Below are 26,456 nucleotides of genomic sequence, written 5' to 3'. Positions count from 1 at the left end.
GTGAGGCAGCAGGGCTAACTCACTGCGCCACTGCGCTGCCCTAGTCCGGATGACATCCAGGCTCGAACCGTCAGCTCCGTCCGTTTCTGCTTTTGACATTATCCTGGATCTCCTGAACACAAGGCCAGTGACAATATCACCATCCCACTGCCTCTTCCCCTTCACAGGAGTCCCGCAGTAGCTATGGCAGCACGGTAGCATTGTGGATAGCACAATTGCTTCACAGCTCCAGGGTCCCAGGTTCGATTCCCGGCTTGGGTCACTGTCTGTGCGGAGTCTGCACATCCTCCCCGTGTGTGCGTGGGTTTCCTCCGGGTGCTCCGGTTTCCTCCCACAGTCCAAAGATGTGCAGGATGGGTGGATTGGCCGTGATAAATTGCCCCTTAAGTGTCCAGAGATGTGAAGGTTAGGTTATGGGGTTGCAGGGATAGGAAGAGGACATGGATCGGTGCAGACTCGATGGGCCGAATGGCCTCCTTCCGCACCGTGGGGATGCTATGATTCTATTCTTGGATCCTTGGCGGCCAACCTCACTTGATACATTTCTTACTGTCAGTTCTCCACGAGGTCATCAGTCACCTTCCCATGTGAGATTTGTAAGAAGTCTTACAACACCAGGTTAAAGTCGAACAGGTTTGTTTCAAACACGAGCTTTCGGAGCGCAGCTCCTTCCTCAAGGTGAATGGAGAGGTATGTTCCAGAAACATTTATATAGACAAAGTCAAAGATGCCAGACAATGCTTGGAATGCGAGCATTTGCGGGTAATCAAATCTTTACAGATCCAGAGATAGGGGTAACCCCAGGTTAAGGAGGCGTGAATTGTCTCAAGCCAGGACAGTTGGTAGGATTTTGCAAGTCCAGGCCAGATGGTGGGGGGGTGAAGGTAATGCGACATGAATCCAAAATCCCGGTTGAGGCCGCACTCATGTGTGCGGAACTTGGCTATAAGTTTACTGCAGCCTCAACCGGGACCTGGGATTCATATCGCATTACATTCACCCCCCACCATCTGGCCTGGCTTGCAAAATCCTACCAACTGTCCTGGCTTGAGACAATTCACACCTCTTTAACCTGGGGTTACCCCTATCTCTGGATCTGTAAAGATTTGATTACCTGCAAATGCTTGCATTCCAAGCATAGTCTGGCATCTTTGACTTTGTCTACATATATGTTTCTGGAACCCACCTCTTCATTCTGCTGAGGAAGGAGCAGTGCTCCGAAAGCTCGGGCGAGATTCTCCGCAAATGCGGAGAATCGTAAAGGCTGCCGTGGGACAGGCCATGACCCACGGCAGCCTTCACGCCCACTTCCGGGGCTGATTCTCCCCCACCAGGGCGGAGCTAGGAGCGCGGCCCCGTGCGTCACGGCGGCGCTGCCTTGACGACAGTCGTCAAGGCCGCACGTCAAGCGTCACGCCGGCTGACGCGGCCGATGACATCAGCCGCGCACGCGCAGGTTGGACAACGCCAACCCGCGCATGCGCAGTTGGAGTCTTTTCCCTCAGCCGCCCTGCAAGATGTGGTGGCTTGATCTTGCGGGGCGGCGGAGGGAAAAGAGTGCGTCCGTTACGGACGCACAGCCCTTGATCGGTGGGCACCGATTACGGGCCTATGCCCCCTTGGCACGGCCGTGGTACTGCCGTGCCAATCGGGCCCCCAGATGCCCCAAACGGGCATCTGCGCCCGTTTCACGACGGCAGCGAGCAGGTGTGTTTGCTGCCGTGTTGAAATGGGCACGAAGGCCCGGCCGCTCGGCCCATCAGCCTCGGAGAATCGCCGCTCACCGTAAAAAAACGCGAGCGCCGATTCCTGGCGTTGGGGGGGGGAGAATAGCGGGAAGGCGTGAAAAATGTCGGGAGGCCCTCCCGCTATTCTCCCACCCGGCATGGGGGGGCAGAGAATCGCGCCCCTCGTGTTTGAAACAAACCTGTTGGACTTTAACCTGGTGTTGTAAGACTTCTTACTGGGCTCACCCCAGTCCAACGCCGGCATCTCCACATCATGTGAGATATGAACGCGCGACCTCTGGCTGGCTCACCATCGGAACGAGTGGAGGTCATTCAGCCCGTCGGGCCTGTTCTACCATTCTGTTCAATCGCAGGATGCCGGTTCGAATGGAGCCCAGGAAGAGCAGAGGGGTGAGCAGGTTAACGGGAATGGCCTGACGGATGTGGGCTGCAGAGACCGGAATGAGCTTGGGAGTGGGCACGAGGGCAGATGGGAGATCAGCCAGAGAATGATGCCTCTCATTGAAAGGAATACCCGCCTCTATCTCAGAATCACAGAATAATACAGTGCGGCAGAGGCCCTTTGGCCCATCGAGTCTGCACCGACACATGAAAGACACCTGACCTGCCGACCTAATCCCATTGGCCCAGAGCCTTGAACGTTCTGACGTGCCAAGTGTTCATCCAGGTACTATTTAAAGGATGTGAGGCAACCCACCTCCACCCCCATCCCAGGCAGTGCGTTGCAGACCCTCTGGGTAAAAGGTTTTTCCTCACATCCCCTAAACCTCCCGCCCTTCACCTTGAACTTGTGAACCCTCGTAACTGACCTTTCAACTAAGGGGAACAGCTGCTCCCTCTCCACCCTGTCCACGCCCCATCTCCCACTTTTTCTTGTTGTTTCTGACCAATAATCCGACAAACATCGAAAATATACCAAAGTAGTTTATCTCCTCCTCATCGGAACGAAGGGAGCTCCGCCCTTAAAGGGACAGGCCAGGTTAAGCACTACTCCCTCCAGTGAAACAGCTCAACCACTGTCTGGCAATGAGCTTGTTATTAATTCATCTTGGCAGTTGACGAAACCTCGGACACATGGGACGTTAGGGGCGAGGGAAGGGAGGGACTCCCTTCCAAAGATGTGCAGGTTAGGTGGATTGGCCATGCTAAATTGCCCTGAGTGTTCAAAATTGCCCTTAGTGTTGGGTGGGGTTACTGGGTTATGGGGATAGGGTGGAGGTGTGGGCTTGGGTAGGGTGCTCTTTCAAAGAGCCGGTGCAGACTTGATGGGCCGAATGGCCTCCTTCTGCACTGTAAATTCTATGACTCGATAAGGGGCTTCAGAATTCCCGGGCTAGAGAAAGGGGAATCCAAAGTAGACGCAAACATAAGAAACAGAAGCAAGGGTGGACTAACCGGCCTCTCGAGCCTGCTCTGCTAGTCGGTAAGATCATTGCTGATCTGATGGGACCTTTTCCGGTCTTCCGTATTACCCTTGACCTCCTTGTAGACCAAAACTCAGCCTTAGCTTGGTCAATGACCCAGGCTCCACTGCCCCCTGTGGATGAGAATTCAAAAGGCCTTCGGAGAGAAGAAATTTCTCCTCATCCCTGTCTTAAATAGGAGACCCCCTTATTTTGAAATTGTGTGCCCCTGGTTCTAGATTCCCACAACAAGGAGAACCCCCCCCCCCCCCCCCCCCCCACCATCAGCACCCACTCTTTCAAGCCCCGCCCAAATCTTATATGTTCCAATAAGATCACCTCTCATTCTTTTAAGCCCAATGTGTAGGCCCAATCTGCTCCATCAGGTTAACTGCACTTTTGTGGATGTTGGGAGGGGTCAGGATTTGAACCCCCCCCCCTCGCTCTACTGTGTGACTCGGGCACGAAGGATTAAGACTGTGGGCGGGGTTGAATTTAACAAGGGAGTGAGTCACTCAGTCAAGTGGCATTCTGGTGAATGGCCGCTGAACCTGAACACTTTGGTAATATGCATCACTGTAAATACACAAGGGGTTAATGTAAATACACTGCGACTAAGTAAACACTAGAGGGGGCAGCATGGTGGACTAGTGATTAGCACAACCGCCTCACGGCGCTGAGGTCCCAGGTTCGATCCCGGCTCTGGGTCACTGTCCGTGTGGAGTTTGCACATTCTCCCCTTGTCTGCGTGGGTTTCGCCCCCACAACCCAAAAATGTGCAGAGTAGGTGGATTGGCCATGCTAAATTGCCCCTTAATTGGAAAAAATAATTGGGTAATCTAATTTTTAAAAAAAAAAATAAAAAAAAAAAAAGTAAACACTAGAGGGAGCACTGGAGACATCATGGCATGCAGACATACAGCTAATTAACACATAGAATAGGACACGACCAATGGGCAGTCAAGACACCCAGAGGTGACACTACCACAAGGGGGAATTATATATAAGGACAGGGCACACATGCTCTGTCTCTTTCCACAGATGACACTTAGAGAGTAGGACAAGGGCAGATCAGAAGCATCACACCCACCACGTGGCTTAGAGCAGACTGGTTAGTTAGACTGAGTTACTATAGCAAGATTAGGAGGAGAGTCGAACTCAAGTCGGAGAATTGTTAACTATTCAATAAATGTGTTAAACCTATCTCCAAGTCTGAACCTTCCTTTGTCAGAGCGTACATCAAGGAAGCAGCTTATGCTACATGAAGAAGCGTAACACAACAAACACCAATGTTGACCACTTGCTGTTTGTTTTCTGTTTGTAGGGGGAGAAGTACGATGGCCGGCGGGCGGATGTATGGAGCTGCGGTGTGATACTCTTTGCACTTTTGGTGGTAAGAAATCGAGGTCTTGATTACCAACGCGGGCCCTGCTCGGCTCCTCCCTGCTCCCGACAAGTCAGCCAGGAGATGGTGCCATTGATTGAGGGAACAGTGCCCATTTATTGAGATGATGGGGGTGGAACGCTGGGACGTTCAGTGACACCATTGAGTGCTCCTGGTTTGGGTGTTGAGTGGGAAGTAGGGTGATCCACTCAAGGGACGGCCCTCTGCTCACCTTTCCACCATCACGGTCCTGCGCTCTCCTCTGTTGCTCTCAGCCCCTGGGGTATCTCTCAGCCCCCTGGGGTATCTCTCAGCCCCCTGGGGTATCTCTGAGCCCCTGGGGTATCTCTCAGCCCCTGGGGTATCTCTCAGCCCCTGGGGTATCTCTCAGCCCCCTGGGATATTTCTGAGCCCCTTGGACGCGATTATTCTAATCCTCCACACACCCATTCTCTGAACTCAAGTGTCTTTTGGGCCCTGAATGAGTTTTGGGCTGTGGGGCCATCCATTGGAGAAGGCATTGATCGCAGCAACTCTCTTTGGGTGTTTGGTGGGTCACATGATCTCCAGCCCCCACCTGGTTAAACAGCCTCTATTTCCTTTCTCCCTCCATCACCAATATTGTTATGACTCCATGAGGCCATAAGAGACAGGAACAGGAGTAGGCCATTCAGCCCCTCGAGCCTGCTCCGCCATTCATTAGGATCATGGCTGATCTGATATTCCTCATGTCCACTTTCTTGCCCTTTCCCTCTGTCCCTACAGCTCTCTGTGGCGAGGAGAATCATAGAATTTACAGTGCAGAAGGAGGCCATTCGGCCCATCGAATCTGCACCGGCCTTTGGAAAGAGTACCCTACCCAAGGTCCACACTTCCACGCTCTCCCCTCACAACCCTCTGGGAGAAGAAATTCCGCCTCATCTCAGTCTTAAATGATCACCTCTTCATTCTGAGTATTACCATTCCAGTCCAGATCCCTGTAGTAGTTCGGATACTGAACCAAAACGCCAATATTTGAAGACTGCAGAAAGAATGATTCGCTCCAGGAGTGAGTGCATGAAAAAAATGTGGATTTGGTGTATCTAAAACAGAACTTTATTCTGAATATAATAGTAACTTTTTTAACTTCACACCCGAAATGAAACGCTTACAATTAGCCCTTAACACTACTACTCAATTCCCCATTAAACAACAGGCGTCAGGCAGATTAGAGATCATCTCCTCTCTCCACAGTTTCTCCGCAACTCCATCTCTGAAGCTTTCCAAAATGTGTCTCTGCCTTCTTGGCTCCGCCCTGCGATGACCTCATCGCCCCAAGTTGCAAAACAAATGATCTCTGCAGGCTGCAAAGCACATTAACTCCCCGGGGACTTCCCCAGTCAAACCACAGCCCGTGGGCGGCACGGTAGCACAGCGGTTAGCACAGTTGCTTCACAGCACCAGGGTCCCAGGTTCGATTCCCGGCTTGGGTCACTGTGTGTGCGGAGTCTGCACGTTCTCCCCGTGTCTGCGTGGGTTTCCTCCGGGTGCTCCGGTTTCCTCCGACAGTCCAAAGATGTGCAGGTTAGGTGGGTTGACCATGCCAAATTGCCCTTAGTGTCCAAAAAGGTTTGGTGGGGTTACTGGGTTACGGGTTAGGTGGACATGTGGGTTTTGTTGGGGTGATATTACAATGGGCTGGCGCAGACTCGATGGGCCGAATGGCCTTCTTCTGCACTGTAAATTCTATGAAACAATTAGTCCAGACTGAAAAAACACATTCCTTTGTCAATTTCACCTTCTGGCTGCTAAAAGCACCCAGGCCCCTGCAAAACAGAAATCGTAAAAAAAAACCAAAACAAGACCACTGCAGTCAAACACACTCTAACCCCAGGCTTTTAACCCTTACATGGCCCAACACTTAAAATCCAATATTTCTAAAAGTCTTCCAGTCGTCACAAGAGACTGTACCCTCTGGTTCTGGACTCTCCCATGAGGGAAATCAGCCTCTCTGCATTGACCCTGTCAAGCCTCTGAGACTCCTCTTTGTCGCAATGAGATGACATCTCATTCTACTAAATTCCAATCAGTGGACTCTCAACCTGTTTAACCTTTGCTCACAAGACAATCCCTCCATAACCGGGGATCATCGGAGTGAACCTTCTCTGATCCGGCCAGACCAGGTCAGGACAGCAGATTTCCTTCCCTACAGGACATTGGTGAACAAGATGGGATCTTTACAGGCAGCACGGTGGCACAGTGGGTTAGCCCTGCTGCCTCACAGCGCCGAGATCCCAGGTTCGAATCCCGGCTCTGGGTCACTGTCCGTGTGGAGTTTGCACATTCTCCCCGTGTCTGCGTGGGTTTCACCCCCACAACCCAAAGATGGGCAGGCTGGGCGGATTGGCCACGCTAAATTGACCCTTAATCGGAAAAAATGAATTGGATACTCAAAATTTATAAAAGAAAAAAAAAGATGGGGGGCGCGATTCTCCCCACGCGGCGTGGGAGAATCGCGGGAGGGCCCCCCGACAAAATTCACGACCCCCGCGATTCCCCCCCCCCCCCCGGCTCGGAAGAACGGCGCTCGCTGGCGAACAGCGGATCTCCGACCCGGATGGGCCGAGCGTCCTGCCGTTCGCGACCGTTTCATGACGACATCAACCTCACCTGGTCGCTGCCGTCATGAAACGGGTGAGATATGCCCGTTTGGGGCTTGTGGGGGGAGTACAGGGGAAAGAGCACCACGACTGTGCTCGGGAGGGGACAGGCCCGCGATCGGTGCCCACCGATCGTCGGGCCGGCGTCTCAATCAGACGCACTATTTCCCCTCCGCCGCCCCGCAAGATAAACCCGCCACGTCTTGCGGGGCGGCTGAGGGGAAAGACGGCCACCGCGCATGCGCGGGTTCGAGCTGTCAGCGTCGTGACGTCAGCCGTGCATGCGCGGGTTGGAGCCGGCCAACCTGCGCATGCGCAGCTGACGTCATTAGGCACGCCGGCCGCGTCATTCTCGGTGCGACGCCCCCGCGGCCGAGATTCACGGAGCGCCGCTCCTAGCCCCGCCGGGAGGGGAGAATAGGGGGCGAGGAGCGGCCTCCGAGGCCGTCGTGAAACTCGGCCGAGTTCATGACGGCCCTCCCGATTTTTCCCGGGAGTGGAGAATTCCGCCCGGGATCTTTACGATCATCCAATAATTTTCTGATATTTATGAATGAGACTAGCTCTTATTCCATACTAATTAATGAATTAAATGTAAATGTCCCAAGTGGGACTTGAACTTGGCTCCGGATTAGTAGCTCAATAACATAACAGTATGTGAGGTTCCCGCTGACGTATAAAATGCGACTACTGGAGTCCATCCAACTGAGCTGTTGATGGGTCGTCCAGGTTAAGACTAGTGTTCCCAAATTTAGCGGAAGGCTGGAGGCACGCAGGAGGACACAGAGGACGAAACACGATTTGTTTAAAAGTGCAAGACAGAGGATCCAGTGTATGTGAAGAATTCCGGCAATGAACCGAATTGGGTTCCAAATGCTGTTGTGGACAGAACAGGGCTGGTGTCCAATGAGATTAAAGTATAGGACAAGATTTTTTCAAAAGTAGATAGATCACTTGGGTGGGCGAGAGCCGTCTCCAGAACCAGGGCTACGACTTGGTCCAACTGTGTTAGCGGGAAGCGCAGTGGGTTGCCTGAGGAGCGCGTAATAGGCCAGAGTGTCATCCCCCAGGGAACACTGGAAACAGAGGCAGGTGAAACGTCGGTGCACCGGGCGAGTCCTGGTGAAATGATGCCAACAGTAACTGCCTCAATAGAAGAACCTCAGTCACTGGCGCTGTGCTGCTCCTCGAGGAAGAAGAAGTCACCGGATAGACTGAGTTATAGCGTTTACAGTGCAAAAGGAGGCCATTCGGCCCATCGGATCTGCACCGGCCCTTGGAAAGAGCACCCTACTTAAGCCCACGCCTCCACCCTATCCCCGTAACCCCACCAAACCTTTTGGACACTAAGGGGCAATTTAGCATGGCCAATCCACCCTAACCTGCACATCTTTGGACTGTGGGAAGAAACCGGAGCGCCCGGAGGAAACCCACGCAGACACGGGGAGAACGTGCAGACTCCGCACAGACAGTCACCCGAGGTCGGAATTGAGCCCGGGACCCTGAATTTGTGAAGCAACAGTGCTAACCACTGTGCCGCCCCAGTTATTTATGAACTAGTGTAAAAGTTTTCGTGATCATTGCTCTTTTGGCAATTGTGTCATTTAATTATGTTTTTTAAAAAAGGACATAAAAGGGGGGAGGGATGTAGTAGCTAGCCCCTTTAATGAACATTCTCTGAGGGAGAGGTCATGTGACCCACCGGGACAATCAATGGTGGGAGCTGGGAATTCACTGGGATGTTTTGGGACTTGTCCCAACAGTTGGACCCTGGTGCTGAGTGTGGAGAGACCGTTTTGAAGCACTGTGTGAACAATTGCGTATAGTTGGCAGAAAGTGTTGGTTGTCGTAAGTTATCTGTTGGAGCCAACTCCTGAAGTTAGTACACCCTCCGGATTCCCTGAGAGACCTTAAATGTATTGAATGGTGCAACATCCACAAGGCTCTCGCTGGAGAGTTCCGAAGATTCACAACCAGAAAGATGGACGAGGTTGTGAAAAGGGTCGCAGAGACGGGCAGGGGGGGTGGGGTGGGTCACAGAGATGGGCAGGGGGGGTGGGGTGGGTCACAGAGATGGGCAGGGGCGGTGGGGTGGGTCACAGAGATGGGCAGGGGGGGTGAGGTGGGTCACAGAGATGGACAGGGAGGCTGGGGTGGGTCACAGAGATGGGCAGGGGCGGTGGGGTGGGTCACAGAGATGGGCAGGGGCGGTGGGGTGGGTCACAGAGATGGGCAGGGGGGCTGGGGTGGGTCACAGAGACGGGCAGGGGGGCTGGGGTGGGTCACAGAGATGGGCAGGGTGGGGGGGGGGGTGTGAGGTGGGTTCCAGAGACGGGCGGGGGGGGGGGTGTGAGGTGGCACACAGAGACGGGTGGAGGTGTGAAGTGGCACACAGACGGGCGGGGGGGGGGGGGTGTGACTTGGGTCACAGAGATGGGGAGGGGGGTGAGGTGGGTCACAGAGACAGCAGGGGCGTGGGGTGGGTCACAGAGATTGGGGGGGTGGGGTGGGTCACAGAGAGGGGGGGATGAGGGGGGTCACGGTGATGGGGAGGGTGGTGGTGGGGGGCTTTGTGAAGTGGGACACAGTGACCATTCCCTCTGTTTCTCCACAGGGAGCGTTGCCGTTCGATGATGACAACTTGCGACAGCTGTTAGAGAAGGTCAAACGAGGCGTCTTCCACATGCCGCACTTTATTCCTCCCGACTGCCAGAATTTACTACGGGGCATGATCGAGGTGGATGCAGATAAACGCCTCTCGGTCAGTAGCCCAGTCCCTCGCACACACCCTGCCATGTCCTGTCTCTGATTCTACAGCAAATGGACTCACCATCAACACCACAACAGGGTTATCAGTGCTACTGCATTGGGAGGGGGGGGAGAGATATCAGTGTTACCCCATTGGGAGGGGGGATGGGAGATATCAGTGTGACCCCATTGAGGGGGGGGGGGGAGATATCAGTGACCCCATTGGGGGGGGGGGGGGGGGGAGATATCAGTGTGACCCCATTGGGAGGGGGAGAGATATCAGTGTGACCCCATTGGGAGGCGGGGGAGATATCAGTGTGACCCCATTGGGGGGGGGGGGGGGGGGGGGGAGATATCAGTGTGACCCTATTGAGAGGGGGGGAGGGGAGATATCAGTGTGACCCCATTGGGAGGCGGGGGAGATATCAGTGCGACCCCATTGAGGGGGGGGGAGATATCAGTGTGACCCCATTAGGGGGGATATCAGTGATACCCCATTGGGAGGGGGAGAGATATCAGTGTGACCCCATCAGGAGGGGGAGAGATATCAGTGTGACACCACTGGGAGGGGGAGAGATATCAGTGTGACCCCATTGGGAGGGAGGAGGGGAGATATCAATGTGACCCCATTGGAGGGGGGGAGATATCAGTGTGATCCCATTGGGGGGGGGGGGGGAGATATCAGTGTGACCCCATTGGGAGGGGGAGACATATCAGTGTGACCCCATTTGGAGGGGGAGAGATATCAGTGTGACCCCATTGGAAGGGGGAGAGATATCAGTTTGACCCCATTGGGAGGGGTGAGATATATAAGTGTGACCCCATTGGGGGGGGGGGGGGGGGGGGGGGGGAATATCAGTGTGACCCCATTGGGGGGGGGGGAATATCAGTGTGACCCCATTGGGAGGGGGGGGGGGGAAGATATCAGTGTGACCCCATTGGGAGGGGAGGGGGGATGGGAAGATATCAGTGTGACCCCATTGGGAGGTGGGGGGGGTGGGAAGATATCACTGTGACCCCGTTGGGGGGGGGGGGAGATATCAGTGTGACCCTATTGAGAGGGGGGGAGGGGAGATATCAGTGTGACCCCATTGGGAGGCGGGGGAGATATCAGTGCGACCCCATTGAGGGGGGGGGAGATATCAGTGTGACCCCATTAGGGGGGATATCAGTGATACCCCATTGGGAGGGGGAGAGATATCAGTGTGACCCTATTGAGAGGGGGGGAGGGGAGATATCAGTGTGACCCCATTGGGAGGCGGGGGAGATATCAGTGCGACCCCATTGAGGGGGGGGAGATATCAGTGTGACCCCATTAGGGGGGATATCAGTGATACCCCATTGGGAGGGGGAGAGATATCAGTGTGACCCCATCAGGAGGGGGAGAGATATCAGTGTGACCCCACTGGGAGGGGGAGAGATATCAGTGTGACCCCATTGGGAGGGAGGAGGGGAGATATCAATGTGACCCCATTGGAGGGGGGGAGATATCAGTGTGATCCCATTGGGGGGGGGGGGGAGATATCAGTGTGACCCCATTGGGAGGGGGAGACATATCAGTGTGACCCCATTTGGAGGGGGAGAGATATCAGTGTGACCCCATTGGAAGGGGGAGAGATATCAGTGTGACCCCATTGGGAGGGGGAGAGATATATAAGTGTGACCCCATTGGGGGGGTGGGGAATATCAGTGTGACCCCATTGGGGGGGGGGGGGGAATATCAGTGTGACCCCATTGGGAGGGGGGGGAGATATCAGTGTGACCCCATTGGGGGGGGGGATATCAGTGATACCCCATTGGGAGGGGGGGGGGAGATATCAGTGTGACCCCATTGGGAGGGGGAGAGATATCAGTGTGACCCCATTGGGAGGGGGAGACATATCAGTGTGACCCCATTGGGAGGGGGAGACATATCAGTGTGACCCCATTGGGAGGGGTGGGGGTGGGAAGATATCAATGTGACCCCATTGGGAGGGGGGGGGGGGAGGGAAGATATCAGTGTGACCCCATTGGGAGGGGGGGTGGGAAGATATCAGTGTGACCCCATTGGGAGGGGGGTGGGAAGATATCAGTGTGACCCCATTGGGAGGGGGGGTGGGAAGATATCAGTGTGACCCCATTGGGAGGGGAGGGGGGATGGGAAGATATCAGTGTGACCCCATTGGGAGGTGGGGGGGTGGGAAGATATCAGTGTGACCCCGTTGGGGGGGGGGGGGGCAGGGGAAGATATCAGTGTGACCCCATTGGGAGGGGGGGGTGGGAAGATATCAGTGTGACCCCATTGGGAGGGGGGGGGGGGGGAGATATCAGTGTGACCCCATTGGGAAGGGGGGGGGAAGATATCAGTGTGACCCCATTGGGAGGGGGGGGGGAGATATCAGTGTGACCCCCATTGGGAGGGGGGTGGGAAGATATCAGTGTGACCCCCATTGGGAGGGGGGGTGGGAAGATATCAGTGTGACCCCCATTGGGAGGGGGGGTGGGAAGATATCAGTGTGACCCCCATTGGGAGGGGGGGGTGGGAAGATATCAGTGTGACCCCCATTGGGAGGGGGGGGGTGGGAAGATATCAGTGTGACCCCATTGGGAGGGGGGGAGGTGGGAAGATATCAGTGTGACCCCATTGGGAGGAGGGGGGGTGGGAAGATATCAGTGTGACCCCCATTGGGAGGGGGGGGGGGTGGGAAGATATCAGTGTGACCCCATTGGGAGGGGGGGAGGTGGGAAGATATCAGTGTGACCCCATTGGGAGGGGGGGGGGGTGGGAAGATATCAGTGTGACCCCATTGGGAGGGGGGGTGGGAAGATATCAGTGTGACCCCCATTGGGAGGGGGGGGGGGTGGGAAGATATCAGTGTGACCCCATTGGGAGGGGGGGAGGTGGGAAGATATCAGTGTGACCCCATTGGGAGGGGGGGTGGGTGGGAAGATATCAGTGTGACCCCCATTGGGAGGGGGGGGGGGGGTGGGAAGATATCAGTGTGACCCCATTGGGAGGGGGGGAGGTGGGAAGATATCAGTGTGACCCCATTGGGAGGGGGGGGGGTGGGAAGATATCAGTGTGACCCCATTGGGAGGGGGGGGTGGGAAGATATCAGTGTGACCCCCATTGGGAGGGGGGGGGGGTGGGAAGATATCAGTGTGACCCCATTGGGAGGGGCAGCAGGGTAGCATGGTGGTTAGCATCAATGCTTCACAGCTCCAGGGTCCCAGGTTCGATTCCCGGCTGGGTCACTGTCTGTGCGGAGTCTGCACAGCCTCCCCCTGTGTGCGTGGGTTTCCTCCGGGTGCTCCGGTTTCCTCCCACAGTCCAAAGATGTGCGGGTTAGGTGGATTGGCCATGCTAAATTGCCCGTAGTGTCCTAAAAAGTAAGGTTAAGGGGGGGTTGTTGGGTTATGGGTACAGGGTGGATACGTGGGTTTGAGTAGGGTGATCATGGCTCGGCACAACATCGAGGGCCGAAGGGCCTGTTCTGTGCTGTACTGTTCTAAGATTCTAAGATATCAGTGTGACCCCATTGGGAGGGGGGGTGGGGGGATATCAGTGTGACCCCATTGGGAGGGGGGGAGGTGGGAAGATATCAGTGTGACCCCATTGGGAGGGGGGGTGGGGGGATATCAGTGTGACCCCATTGGGAGGGGGGTGGGAATATATCAGTGTGACCCCATTGGGAGTGGGAGGGGCGGGGGGGGGTGGGGGTGGGAAGATATCAGTGTGACCCCCATTGGAAGGGGGGGTGGGAAGATATCAGTGTGACCCCATTGGGAGGGGTGGTGGGGAGATATCAGAGTGACCCCATTGGGAGGGGGGGTGGGGGGATATCAGTGTGACCCCATGGGGGGGGGGATATCCGTGTGATCCCATTGGGAGGGGGAGAGATACCAGTGTTGCCCCATTGGGAGGGGGAGAGATATCAGTGTGACCCCATTGGGGGAGGGCAGAGATATCGGTGTGACCCCGTTGGGGGGGGGGGGGAGAGATATCAGTGTGACCCCCATTGGGAGGGGGGGTGGGAAGATATCAGTGTGACCCCCATTGGGAGGGGGGGGTGGGAAGATATCAGTTTGACCCCCATTGGTAGGGAGGTGGGGGTGGGAAGATATCAGTGTGACCCCATTGGGAGGGGGGGAGGTGGGAAGATATCAGTGTGACCCCATTGGGAGGGGGGGTGGGGGGATATCAGTGTGACCCCATTGGGTGGGGGGTAGATATCAGTGCTGCTCCGTTGGGTGGGGGGAGATATCAGTGTTGCTCCGTTGGGTGGGGGAGAGATATCAGTGTGACCCCATTGGTTGGGAGGGGGTGATATCAGTGTGACCCCCATTGGGTGGGGGGTGATATCAGTGTTACTGCATTGGTTGGGTGGGGTGGGGGGAGATATCAGTGTTACTCCATTGGGTGGGGGAGAGATATCAGTGTGACCCCATTGGTTGGGAGGGGGTGATATCAGTGTGACCCCATTGGGACGGGGGAGAGATATCAGTGTGACCCCATTGGGACGGGGGGTGATATCAGTGTGACCCCATTGGTTGGGAGGGGGAGAGATATCAGTGTGACCCCATTGGAAGGGGGGGTGGGAAGATATCAGTGTGACCCCATTGGGAGGGGGGGGGGGGGTGGGAAGATATCAGTGTGACCCCATTGGGTGGGGGAGAGATATCAGTGTGACCCCCATTGGGACGGGGGGTGATATCAGTGTGACCCCATTGGGACGGGGGGGTGATATCAGTGTTACTCTGTTGGCGGAGGGATTCCTTTATCTTCTGGTTTTCTCTCTGATGTTTGGTGCATTCACCATCTCGGTTTTCTCGATAACTGGAAATGTCTGTTCTGAATTCTCTCATTAAACACCTTTCCTTTCTCTCTCTCCTCCACAACCCACCTGCTGCCCATTAGCTGGAACAGATTCAGAAGCACACCTGGTATCAGTAAGTACACCCTACACAAACAGGTCGCAGACCCAGCTATGTGTGTTGGCCCAAGCCTCGGCCTTCACCAGCGTTCCCCCTCTCGCTGTCCTCTCTCTGACTGAGACTGATGATAAGTGTTGGAGTAGGCCTCAGGCTGCAGTGTGGGCTGAACGGACACCGAACCTCAATCCCATCGACCCTGGCAGGATATGCCAGCGCCTAATTCACTTCTCTGCCTTCCTTTGCAGTGTCTTTCCTCTGTCTCAATTCTGTTACTGGGAATGTTCTTGTTAGCTGTGGGAATAGTGGGTGCTTCCATATTGAGGAGATTTGGGGGGGGAGAGGTTGGTGGGTTAATTTACTCATTGCTTCCCCACCCTCTTTTGAGGTGAGGCCTCTGGACTCTATACAGCTCTCCGTCCCGATTATGCAACTAGACATCAGGGTGGTGTCATGGTGACGTCACTGGACTAGTAATCCAGAGATTGAGGCTAATGCTCTGGTGGGGGGGGGGGGGGGGGGGGTGTCAGGGGTTCAAATCCCCCAATTGGTGGGATTTAAATTTAATGAATACAATCTGGAATTGAAAAGTTAGCTTCAGAGGCTGGGAATTCTGCGGTGAGTAACTCGCCTTCGACCCGACCCAAAACCTGTCCACCTCCTCCAAGGCACAGGTCAGGAATATAATGGAATACTCTCCACTTGCCTGGATCATTGAAGGCCCAAGGACACTCAAGAAGCTCAACACCATCCAGGACAAAGCAGCCCCGCTTGAGTGGCACCCCATCCACCATCGTCATCATCCACTCACTCCAGCACCGACGCACCCTGGCAGCCCTGTGCAGCATCTACAAGGTGCACTGCAGCAACTCCCCAAGACCCCCTGAGACAGCACCTTCCAACCCCACAACCTCGACTGTCTCGAAGGACAAGGGCAGCAGACACATGGGAACCCCACCCGACCTGCAGGTTCCCCTCCAAGTCACTCACCATCCCGACCTGGAACTATATCTCCATTCACGCAGATACATTAACGGCGTTCAAAAGGCAGCTCGACAAATACGTGGATAGGGTGGGTATAGAGGGATACGGCACAAGGAAGTGCTGAGGGTCTTGGCCAAGGGTGGTATCATGACTGGTACAGGCCTGGAGGGCCGAAGGGCCTGTTCCTGTGCTGTAATGATCTTTGTTCTTCGACCTTATAGAGGTCTATCAAATAATGAGGGGCATAGATAAGGTAGACAGTCAACATCTTTTCCCAAAGGGAGGGAGGGGCGTAGGTTTAAGGTGAGAGAGGAGAGATATAAAAGGGTCCAGAGGGGCAATTGTTTCACACAGAGGGAGGCGAGTGTCTGGAATGAGCTGCCAGAGGCAGTAGTAGAGGCGGGTACAATTTTGTCTTTTAAAAAGCATTTAGACAGTTATATGGGAAAGCTGGGTAAAGAGGGATACGGACCAAATGCCGGCAATTGAGACTAACTTTGTGGTTAAAAAGTGGGCAGCGTGGACAAGTTGGGCCGAAGGGCCTGTTTCCATGCTGTAAACCTCTATAACTGTCGCTGGGTCAAGGAACTCCCTCCCTAACAGCACGGTGGGTGTACTTACACCACATGGGCTGCAGCGGCTCAAGAAGGCAGCTAATCACCACCTTCTCAAGGGGCAATTAGGGATGGGCAATAAATGTTGATCTAGCCGGCGGCGCACATATCCAGTGAAAGAATAAACATTTTTTTTTTTTAATTCATTCCTCTAACTGAGAAATTAAACCTGCTGCAATTGCTGTTCCGATTCCCCCTCACCTGTGCCGACTCCTTGGTGGAGTACAGATCCAGTGATCTGGTCACCGCCACTCTTGAACTCAGGCGGTCTGTCAGGTAAGCTATTCAACTGCAGTAGGCATCACAGCTAATCCCCATTGTGTCCTTGCCCTCTACCACCCACCGCCCCAGCTCAATATTAACGGAAGCTAGAGCCCAGCGGGATCAGGTAAGCTAGGAGAGGGCGGGGGGGGGGGGGGGGGGGGCGGGTTTGAGGGACACCTTTGCAAAGCCAGGAGTCACCAGCCCCACAGAGATGGGGGGGTCAGCGGGCAGCAAGTGCCACGTGTGGGCCAGACGGGCGTTATGAGTGGCGGGTTGTTTGGGTCTGGCATGGCAGATGGTTGACTGGCAATAAGACGTTCTGACCAGGCCTGTCCGGACGTGCCTGAGGGTGTCGGTGTGTCGTTTCAGAGGTGGCAAGAATGAGCCGGAGCCCGAACAGCCGATAGCACGGAAAGTGATGATTCGGAGGCTACAGTCTGTGAGCGACATCGACCCAGACGTGCTGGACAGTATGAACTCGCTCGGCTGTTTTCGAGACAAGAACAAACTGAAGCACGACCTCCTGTTTGAGGAGTAAGTAACCTCCTTTGGCTGCTCTTTATTGTTGGTGAAGATCTTGCGCGGGAGCGAGGGATGAGCGGCTCCGTCGGGAGCGGCCCTGCCTCCGAGACAGAAGGTCACGAGTTCCTCACTCTCCTCTCTGGGGATTCGGGCACTGAGATCCAGGCTGTCCCTTTGCAGTGCCGTACTGAGGGAGCGCTGAACTGTCAGAGGGGCGTCTTTCAGAGCGAGTTGTCAAACCGAGACCTTGCCTGCTCTCTCAGGGGAGTGAAAATAATCCCACACCCAGTATTTCGGAGAGGAGCAGAGAGAGTTCTTCCCTGTGACCTGATTAATATCTATCCCTCAACACACTATCTGGTCATCATCGCATTGATTTTTCTGGGAGCTTCCTTTGTGCAAATTGGGTCCCACCTTACCCATGTTGCAACAGTGTATTTCATTGGCTGTAACACATTTTAGCATCGCCAGAGGTCACCTTCCAAACCTGTGACTTCTACCGTCTAGAAGGACAAGGGCAGCAGATACCTGGGAACCCCACCACCTGGAGGTTCCCCTCCAAGTCACTCACCATCCCGACTTGCAAATGTGCCGCTGTTCCTTCACTGTTGCTGGGGTAACGTCCTGTAACTCCCTCCCTAACAGCACAATAATAATCTTTATTAGTGTCACAAGTCGGCTCACAATTAACACTGCACTGAAGTTACTGTGAAAAGCCCCTAGTCGCCACATTCCGGCCCCTGTTCGGGTAGACGGAGGGAGAATTCAGATTGTCTGATTCACCTAACAAGCACGTCTTTCGGGACTCGTGGGAGGAAACCGGAGCTGCCGGAGGAAACCCACGCAGGCACGGGGAGAACGTGCAGACTCCGCACAGACAGTGACCCAAGCCGGGAATCGAACCTGGGACCCTGGTGCGGTAAAGCAATGGTGCTAACCCCTGTGCTGCCAATGGGTGTACCTACATGTCAGGGACTGTGTATATTCAAGAAGGTGGCTCCCCACCTCCTTCTCAGCGGTAATTTGGGATGGGCAACAGCTGTTGACCCAGCCAGCGCAGCCCACATCCTGTGGAAAGAATGCAAGGTGGTGTGTAAGTGAGTGATGGTGTTAACAGGTCACTCGGGGAGGCCAGGTTGATGCGGCAACATGTGTATTGTCGCCTGGAGCTATGGATCGTGATGGCAGAGGCTCCAAAGCTCCTTCCATCTTATGTCTGACCAGGAATTGCTCCTACTGATGTGCGTTAGAAGGATTTACAGGTTGATAATCAAATTGTTTTATGAACGTACCTTGCTTGGCCATCGTGTCCTGGGGTGGGACTTGAACCTGGAGCTTCCAGCTCAGAGCCAGGGATGCTAACCCACTCCGCCACGAGTCCTCCTGCTACTTCAGTCAAAGTCTGTTTTCTCTTGTTAACTAATTAGACCAGGGCTTGGCTACCCATGGCTCTGGAGTCTCATGTAGCTCATTCAGTCCCGCGTGAGGCTCCCGGCGAGCTCGGTCAATCAATAAGATATCTAAAAATATCCTTGGCGACGGATATTTTAACAGATACCAGATGGAATTTATGAAATGTTTGTCCCAAAAATATGAAATTCTGTCAAAAACCTGCTTGGATCAAAAGTTAAAACAAGCCACAATATCTCTCTCTCTCTCCAAAATATATATATAATCTCCATCTCACTCCGTCCGTCTCACTCTCTCCATCTCATTCTCTCCATCTTTATCTCTTCTTGTCTCCCACTAGCTCTCTTTCCATTTCTCTCTCTCTCTCTCTCTTGCTATCCATCTCTCTCTCTCTCTCTCTATCTCTCTTTCTATATTTATCTCTCTCTCTTTCTATCTCTCCCGCTATCTCTCTCAATCTCGATCTCTCTCTCTCCTCTCTCTATCTCACTCTCTATATATCTCTCTGTCTCCCCCCTTTGACTTTCTTCCTCTTTATCTCTCATTCTCTACCTCTCTTTATATATCTCCTTCTATCTCTATCTCTCTCTCTTGCTATTCTTCTTTCTCTTTATATGTCTCTCGCTACCATCTATTTCTATCTCTCCCTCTATCTCCCTCTTTTTATATTTATCTCTCTCTCTTTCTATCTCTATCACTATCACTCTCTATCTCAATCTCTATATCCTCTTTTTATCTCTCCCTCTATCTCTCTCTCTTTCTATATCTATATCTCTTTCTATTCTCTATCTCTATCTCAATCTTTCTATCTCCTGTCTCAATCTCGCTCTCTATCTATCTCTCTGTCTCCCCCCTCTTTGACCTTTTCCCTGTTTATCTTTCTCTTTATCTATCCCTCTCTCTCTTTATCTATCTCTCTCTTTATCTCTCTATCTCTGTCCTTTGCTCTCTCCTTCTATCTCTATATTTCTATCTCTATAGTTCTATCTCTATCTCGGTGTCTCTATCTCAGTATCTTGGCATCTCTATCTCTCTCCATTTCTCTCTCTCTCTCTCCATCTCTCAATCCTCCAAACAGTGCACGGACTGTGTGGGACTTGCGCAGGAAGTGTGACCTTCCAATAGGCAAACTCCCCGGGACCCTCCAGAGACGTTGGACAATTCTGATTGATTTACCAGGATAGTTACCCTGGAAATGACTTATCTTTCCCCCATTGATCCAGCGCTCCAAAGAAACGGTTCCATTTCAGAAACGCCCCGGATTGCTGGAGAAGCCAGGATTGAATGTCCTGCCAGAAATGTGGAGCCCTGGAATCCCAGAGAAAAGTAGGAAGGGAGTGGCAATCCGAGGGTGATGCCACCCCTTGGAAGATTTGGGCAATGTCTACATTACCGGGCCAGGATGCTGAAACTGGTTATATAGTCTCCGTATAACTTGATCAAAATAATTTAAAGTGGCAAGGCAGAGAGAAAAATATATCACCCTAGTCTCCTTTCTCCAACAATTCAAATCACAAACTTTAAAAAAAAAAATTTTAAGTACCAAATTTTATTTTCCAATTAAGGGGCAATTTAGCACGGCCAATCCACCTACCCTGCACATCTTTGGATTGTGGGGGTGAGACCCACCCAGACACGGGGAGAATGTACAAACTCCACGCGGTCAGTGACCCGGGGCCGGGATTGAATCCGGGTCCTCGGCGCCGTGAGGCAGCAGTGCTAACCACTGTGCCACCACACATATCTCAAACTTGGCACCAAATATTTATTTATCCTCCTACCGGGGCCGCAGTGTTCCAGTGGAGACCTGGGGCTGTGTTGCACTGTCAGGGGCACAGTTTCTTTATTCCGCATAAGACATTAAACCCAGGCCCCACCTGACCCCTCAGGTAGTCAAAGAATCCAATCCCACAGCGCTATTTTGAAGGACAGATGAGTTCTCCACGGTGCTTTGGGCCAAGATTTATCCCTCAATCAACATTGGCAAAAACAAGGCAGCAGGTCGGCGCAGTGGTTAGCACTGCTGCCTCACGGCGCCGAAGGACCCGGGTTCGATCACGGCTCTGGGTCACTGTCCGCGTGGAGTTTGCTCATTCTTCCCGTGTTTGCGTGGGTCTCGCACCCACAACCCAAAGATGTGCAGGGTAGGTGGATTGGCCGCGCTAAATTGCCCCTTAATTGGAAAAATAAGAAATGGCCAAAACCAGATGATCTGGTCAACTTCACATTGTTGTCTGTGGGAGCTTGCTGTGCACAAATGGGCTGCAGTGTCTCCAACACCCAGTGGCAATGCTTTAAAAAGTACCTCAGTGGCTGCACAGCGCTTGTGGACCTGGAAGGCGCCATTTAAATGCAAGTCTTTGTTTTTTTTTTCAATATTTCTTGCTACACAGAGAGAATCAGGAGAAAATGATCTACTTCCTGCTGCTAGACAGGAAAGAGCGGTATCCGAGCTGTGAGGATGAGGACTTACCCCCGCGGAACGAAATTGGTAAGTCCCAGGATCTGCGCCTCTTATGATGCTGAGAGAGATGACCCCCCCCACCCCACCACCACCATGAGCATTGCTCACCCTCCGAGAGGGGGGGAATAAGGCGGTTCAACCCACCCTGGTGGATTGTTCTTCGTCCGTGACCTTCAACCTGGGGCAGCAGGGTAGCACGGTGGTTAGCATAAATGCTTCACAGCTCCAGGGTCCCAGGTTCGATTCCCGGCTGGGTCACTGTCTGTGTGGAGTCTGCACGTCCTCCCCCTGCGTGCGTGGGTTTCCTCCGGGTGCTCCGGTTTCCTCCCACAGTCCAAAGATGTGCGGGTTAGGTGGATTGGCCGTGCTAAATTGCCCGTAGTGTCCTAATAAAAAAAAGTACGGTTAAGGGGGGGGTTGTTGGGTTACGGGTATAGGGTGGATACGTGGGTTTGAGTAGGGTGATCATGGCTCGGCACAACATTGAGGGCCGAAGGGCCTGTTCTGTGCTGTACTGTTCTATGTTCTATGTTCTAACAATATGGCTATTCTACTATGGCAGGCTTCACATTGCTGCCGCCCAATTATCACCCCTTCGCGCCCCCGTACAGAAATCACCTGATAGCGATCGTTGTTGTTGGTCCCCGCCGCGCCCCCCATCCCCCCTCCCGATTGGGGGGGGGGCGAGATGGGGGGATGGGGGTCTCCACATCACGCCCCCCCCCCCCATCCTGCCCCTCATCCTGCCCCCCCATCCCCTCTCCCGGCCCCCCCAATCCCGTCCCTCCTCCATTACCCCCCCCCCCCCCCTACCCCCGCCATCCCGCGTTGAGGGGGTGTGTGGAAAACGGGGCCTAGCCTGCAGGCTCGATTGGGATTGACTGTCGTCCTGAAAGCCGTCGTGTTCCGTCTCCTCTTCTCTCTCCTCAGACCCCCCTCGCAAACGGGTCGACTCGCCCATGCTGAATCGTCACGGCAAGCGCCGGCCCGAGAGGAAGTCGATGGAGGTGCTGAGCGTGACAGACGGGGGATCTCCGGTGCTCGCCCGCCGCGCCATTGACGTGGCCCAGCACAGCCAGCGGTAGGTCTGCCTGTCAGGTACAGAGCTGTCCGGGTCAGCCGGGTGGTGGGGGGGGGGGGGGGGGGGGGGTAGAGGGACGAGTGTGATGAGCTGTCCTCGGGGGGGCCCTTACGCAGGAGCCTCCCTTCCGCCCCGCCCACCCACCATGGGCACTCTGAATGGAATTGTCACTGGAATAGTAATCCTGAGGCCAATTGTTCGCTCGAGTGTCTTTAGGGAAGGGAAATCTGCCGCCCTTATCCGGCCTGGCCTACATGTGACTCCTGACCCACGCCAACGTGGTTGACTCTTATCTGCCCGTCTGAAATGGCCGAGCGAGACGCTCAGTTCAAGGGGCAATTAGGGATGGACAAGAAATGCTGGCCCAGCCGGCGACTCCCGCATCCCACGAAAGAACGAAGAAAAATGTTTCCACCTGGAAGAGATCCTTACGATTCGCACTCCCAGTGCCTCCGAAGGCGCGACTTATATACCAAACGTTCCAGTCCCGGATGGGTCACGGAGATGTTTCCAGTTCAAACTCACCGCCTTGTGCCCAAAAAAGCTTCCGGAACTTTCAGTGGGGAATCTGTTGAACTCTTCAATGGAGGAATATTCCCTCGCCCTGAAGTAACGAGGGTGCGGAGGTGGGGGTGGTGGAGAATTGTAAGGGATGGAATGAGGAGGTTCCACTGTGAGTATGCCCTCACATTCTGTGTTACATCGGAGCAGGAGTCGGCCATTTAGCCCTTCCAGCCCCGTCTACCTTTCCAGTTAGACTGTGGATGCATCTTTAGTGTCAGGGCCGATGTGCGGGTCCGACGCTCGCTGGTTGATAAGTTCCTGATGCGAAGACAGGAGGTCATGGGGTGACACACAACTCTTTTCTGTTGATGACATGCTTCCCTGCGGCCTACTCATTCTTCACACTCACTGGGCCTTTATCTGCAGCCTGCCTAGCCTGAATGTTGGCCCGTCTGTAATTCACCACAGTGCCTGCAGCATGAAACGGCTAACAGCTGATTCTGAGCAGCCAGATTGCCCGAGATTTCCCCAGCTCGCATGAAACTGGGCCTGGTATAGCGGTAATCCACTGGGATTATGATCATCCATTGGTATAGCGGTAATCCACTGGGATTATGATCATCCATTGGTATAGCGGTAATCCACTGGTACTGTGGTAATACACTGGTATTGTGGTAATCCACAGGCATTGTGGTAATCCACTGGTATTGTGGTAATCCACTGGTATTGTGGTAATCCACTAGTAGTGTGGTAATCCACTGGTACTGTGGTAATCCACTGGCATTGTGGTAATCCACAGGCATTGTGGTAATCCACTGGTATTGTGGTAATCCACTAGTAGTGTGGTAATCCACTGGTACTGTGGTAATCCACTGGCATTGTGGTAATCCACAGGCATTGTGGTAATCCACTGGTATTGTGGTAATCCACTGGTATTGTGGTAATCCACTAGTAGTGTGGTAATTCACTGGTACTGTGGTAATCCACAGGCATTGTGGTAATCCACTGGCATTGTGGTAATCCACCAGCAGTGCAGTAATCCACCAGCATTGTGGTAATCCACCGTCATTGTGGTAACTCACCGGCATTGCGGTAACCCACCGGGAGTGCGGTAACCCACCGGGAGTACGGTAATCCACCGGCATTGTGGTAATCCACCGGCATTGCGGTAATCCACCGGCAGTGCGGTAATCCACCAGCATTGTGGTAATCCACCAGCATTGTGGTAATCCACCGGCATTGTGGTAATCCACTGGCAGTGTGGTAATCCACCGGCATTGTGGTAATCCACCGGCATTGTGGTAATCCACCGGCATTGTGGTAACCCACCGGCAGTGTGGTAATCCACCGGCAGTGCGGTAACCCACTAACATTGTGATAACCCATGGTGCTACAGCCTGGAAGGTTTGGTGTTGCCATTACCACGCTGTCTCCATGACTCCATTTCCTGTTTTAGGGACATTGACTGAATTAACATTGGCAGGAAACTAGGAAAACCCCCCACTGCGTTTCTTCAAACGGTGCCGTGTGGAATCTCCACCCATCCACCTGAGAGGGGGCTCATCCCAAAGATGGCAGGTAACAGCAGTGCGGAACTCCCTCGGTGCTGCACTTGCCGTGTCGGCTAGTTTGATTTAGCTCAGGTGGTTAGGGTGGGGCTTGAAGACACGACCTTGTGGCTCGGCGAGAGGACTGTCACCAGCAGAGCCACGATTGGCACCTTCTGGTTAAACCGGGGACGGACTAGCTGGTCTGGGGCCTGTTGCCTTCGTCAACATGTTCTGGCCACCGAATTTGATGCTGCTTTATTGGAACAACCTGCAAGTATAGAAGTTGTGTATCCCTGATAAAAAAGGATAGGCTGTCGAATCTTTTCATCTTGGACTCATCAGGACAGATGCAAGGATGTCAAATTTCAAAGGGAGCAACCATTTGTACCGCACGAGAAAACGGTGCTGTGTGGTTGGCAGGTCAACTCTGAATGGTTGAGGTGTTGCCATGGCGAATACGCAAGAGAACTATTGTCCCCCCATCCTTTTTTATCAAAAAATGGCGCTATGTCAGGACTTGTTCTTTTTGCCCGTGGAGGACAGGCTCCTGTGTATAAATATATGCTGTTACGAGCAAACCATTGCGAGCCCGATTGATAATCTTAAATCGGTTGTCATTGTAGCTCTTAACACGCTCAGGTTTGTTCAGCAGGTGCTGTCCAATAGCGGAACTTAACGTTAGACATTATATTCTTAAGTTGGATATGATCAGCACGCTGCTGACATGGACAGCCGAAATTTGATACGATTCGCCGATCATTAGGACGTACGGCTCACGTACATGGCGTTGAAATCCATATGTCACACTTATTCATGTGTGTGGTGGGCAGGACGTCTATCGTTGCTTCCTTTGAAGTTTGGCATTCTTGCGTTTGTCCTAATGGTGCGCAAAATTGAACTTTTTGACGGCATGTCCCTTTTTTTCTCCCCCCAGCAATATTATCACGACCAAAGATGCTTAAATCAAAGATGTTGGTGGGCTCGTTGGGAATATCTTTTCTGGAATCTCTGCAGATCCGAAGGTTGCGTTAATTCCAGAGCCCTGTTCCAGGTTGGCTTGGGTCACCAGCCTTGGGTCAGTCACCTCCGTCTGACCCACTGAACCGTTGCTTCATAGTCTGAGCATGGGCCCCATGAGAATAGAATCCAGGCCGACACTCCGGTTGGAGGTCTGCACTGCTGGAGTTGCCATCTTCAGGACGAGGCATTAAACTAACGATTAATCCCAACTGCCCTCCCGGGTGGATGTAAACGATCCCAGGCCCACCATTTTGAAGAGGAGCAGGAGAGTCCTCCGGGGCAAACATTTATCCCTCAATCAACAGCGTTAAAAAGAACTGGTCATCCTCGTGTTACTGTTTCTGGGAGCTTGCTGTGCATAAATTGGCCACCTCGTTTCCAACATAACAGCAGTAACTGCTTCAGAAAGTACTTCACTGGCTGCAAGTGCTTTGCGATGTCCAGTGGTTGTGAAAGGCGCTATCTGAATGCAACATTTTCCCTCCCTTCCCAATTCTCGCTCTCACTCAATCTCTCACTCAATCTCTCACTCAATCTCTCTCTGTCAATTTCTGTCTCAATCTCTCTCTCAATCTCTCTGTCGCAATCTCTCTGTCGCAATCTCTCTGTCGCAATCTCTCTGTCGCAATCTCTCTGTCGCAATCTCTCTCTCTCAATCTCTCTGTCTCAATCTCTCTGTCTCAATCTCTCTGTCTCAATATCTCTCTCTCAATCTCTGTCTCAATCTCTGTCTCAATCTCTGTCTCAATCTCTCTGTCTCAATCTCTCTGTCTCAATCTCTCTGTCTCAATCTCTCTGTCTCAATCTGTCTCAATCTCTGTCTCAATCTCTGTCTCAATCTCTGTCTCAATCTCTCTGTCTTAATGTCTGTCTCAATCTCTCTGTCTCCATCTCTCTGTCTCAATCTCTCTCTTTCAATCTCTGTCTCCATCTCTCTGTCTCAATCTCTCTGTCTCAATCTCTGTCTCAATCTCTCTGTCTCAATCTCTCTGTCTCAATCTCTCTCTTTCAATCTCTGTCTCCATCTCTCTGTCTCAATCTCTGTCTCAATCTCTCTGTCTTAATCTCTGTCTCAATCTCTCTGTCTCAATCTCTGTCTCCATCTCTCTGTCTCGATCTCTGTCTCAATCTCTGTCTCCATCTCTCTGTCTCAATCTCTGTCTCAATCTCTGTCTCAATCTCTCTGTCTCAATCTCTCTGTCTCAATCTC

The 26,456-nt window shown here is 53.3% G+C and overlaps 1 protein-coding gene across 3 annotated transcripts in view; it reads left to right on the top strand.

Annotated features, from left to right (window-relative positions):
* The window catches only part of LOC119956360 (serine/threonine-protein kinase BRSK2-like), a 60,716-nt gene that overhangs the window by 9,822 nt on the left and 24,438 nt on the right, over nt 1-26,456 (top strand). For all 3 annotated transcript variants that reach the window (XM_038783519.1, XM_038783518.1, XM_038783520.1), the window contains exons 4-9: nt 4,476-4,544; nt 9,789-9,935; nt 14,820-14,851; nt 17,065-17,229; nt 21,021-21,118; nt 22,022-22,172. In XM_038783519.1, the coding sequence (XP_038639447.1) occupies nt 4,476-4,544; nt 9,789-9,935; nt 14,820-14,851; nt 17,065-17,229; nt 21,021-21,118; nt 22,022-22,172 (662 nt within the window). The remainder of the gene's footprint in view (nt 1-4,475; nt 4,545-9,788; nt 9,936-14,819; nt 14,852-17,064; nt 17,230-21,020; nt 21,119-22,021; nt 22,173-26,456) is intronic.

The sequence above is a fragment of the Scyliorhinus canicula genome, chromosome 23 (genome assembly GCF_902713615.1).
Source record: "Scyliorhinus canicula chromosome 23, sScyCan1.1, whole genome shotgun sequence".
Classification (NCBI taxonomy): Eukaryota; Metazoa; Chordata; class Chondrichthyes; order Carcharhiniformes; family Scyliorhinidae; genus Scyliorhinus; species Scyliorhinus canicula.
This window is presented reverse-complemented; position numbering and strand designations above follow the sequence as displayed.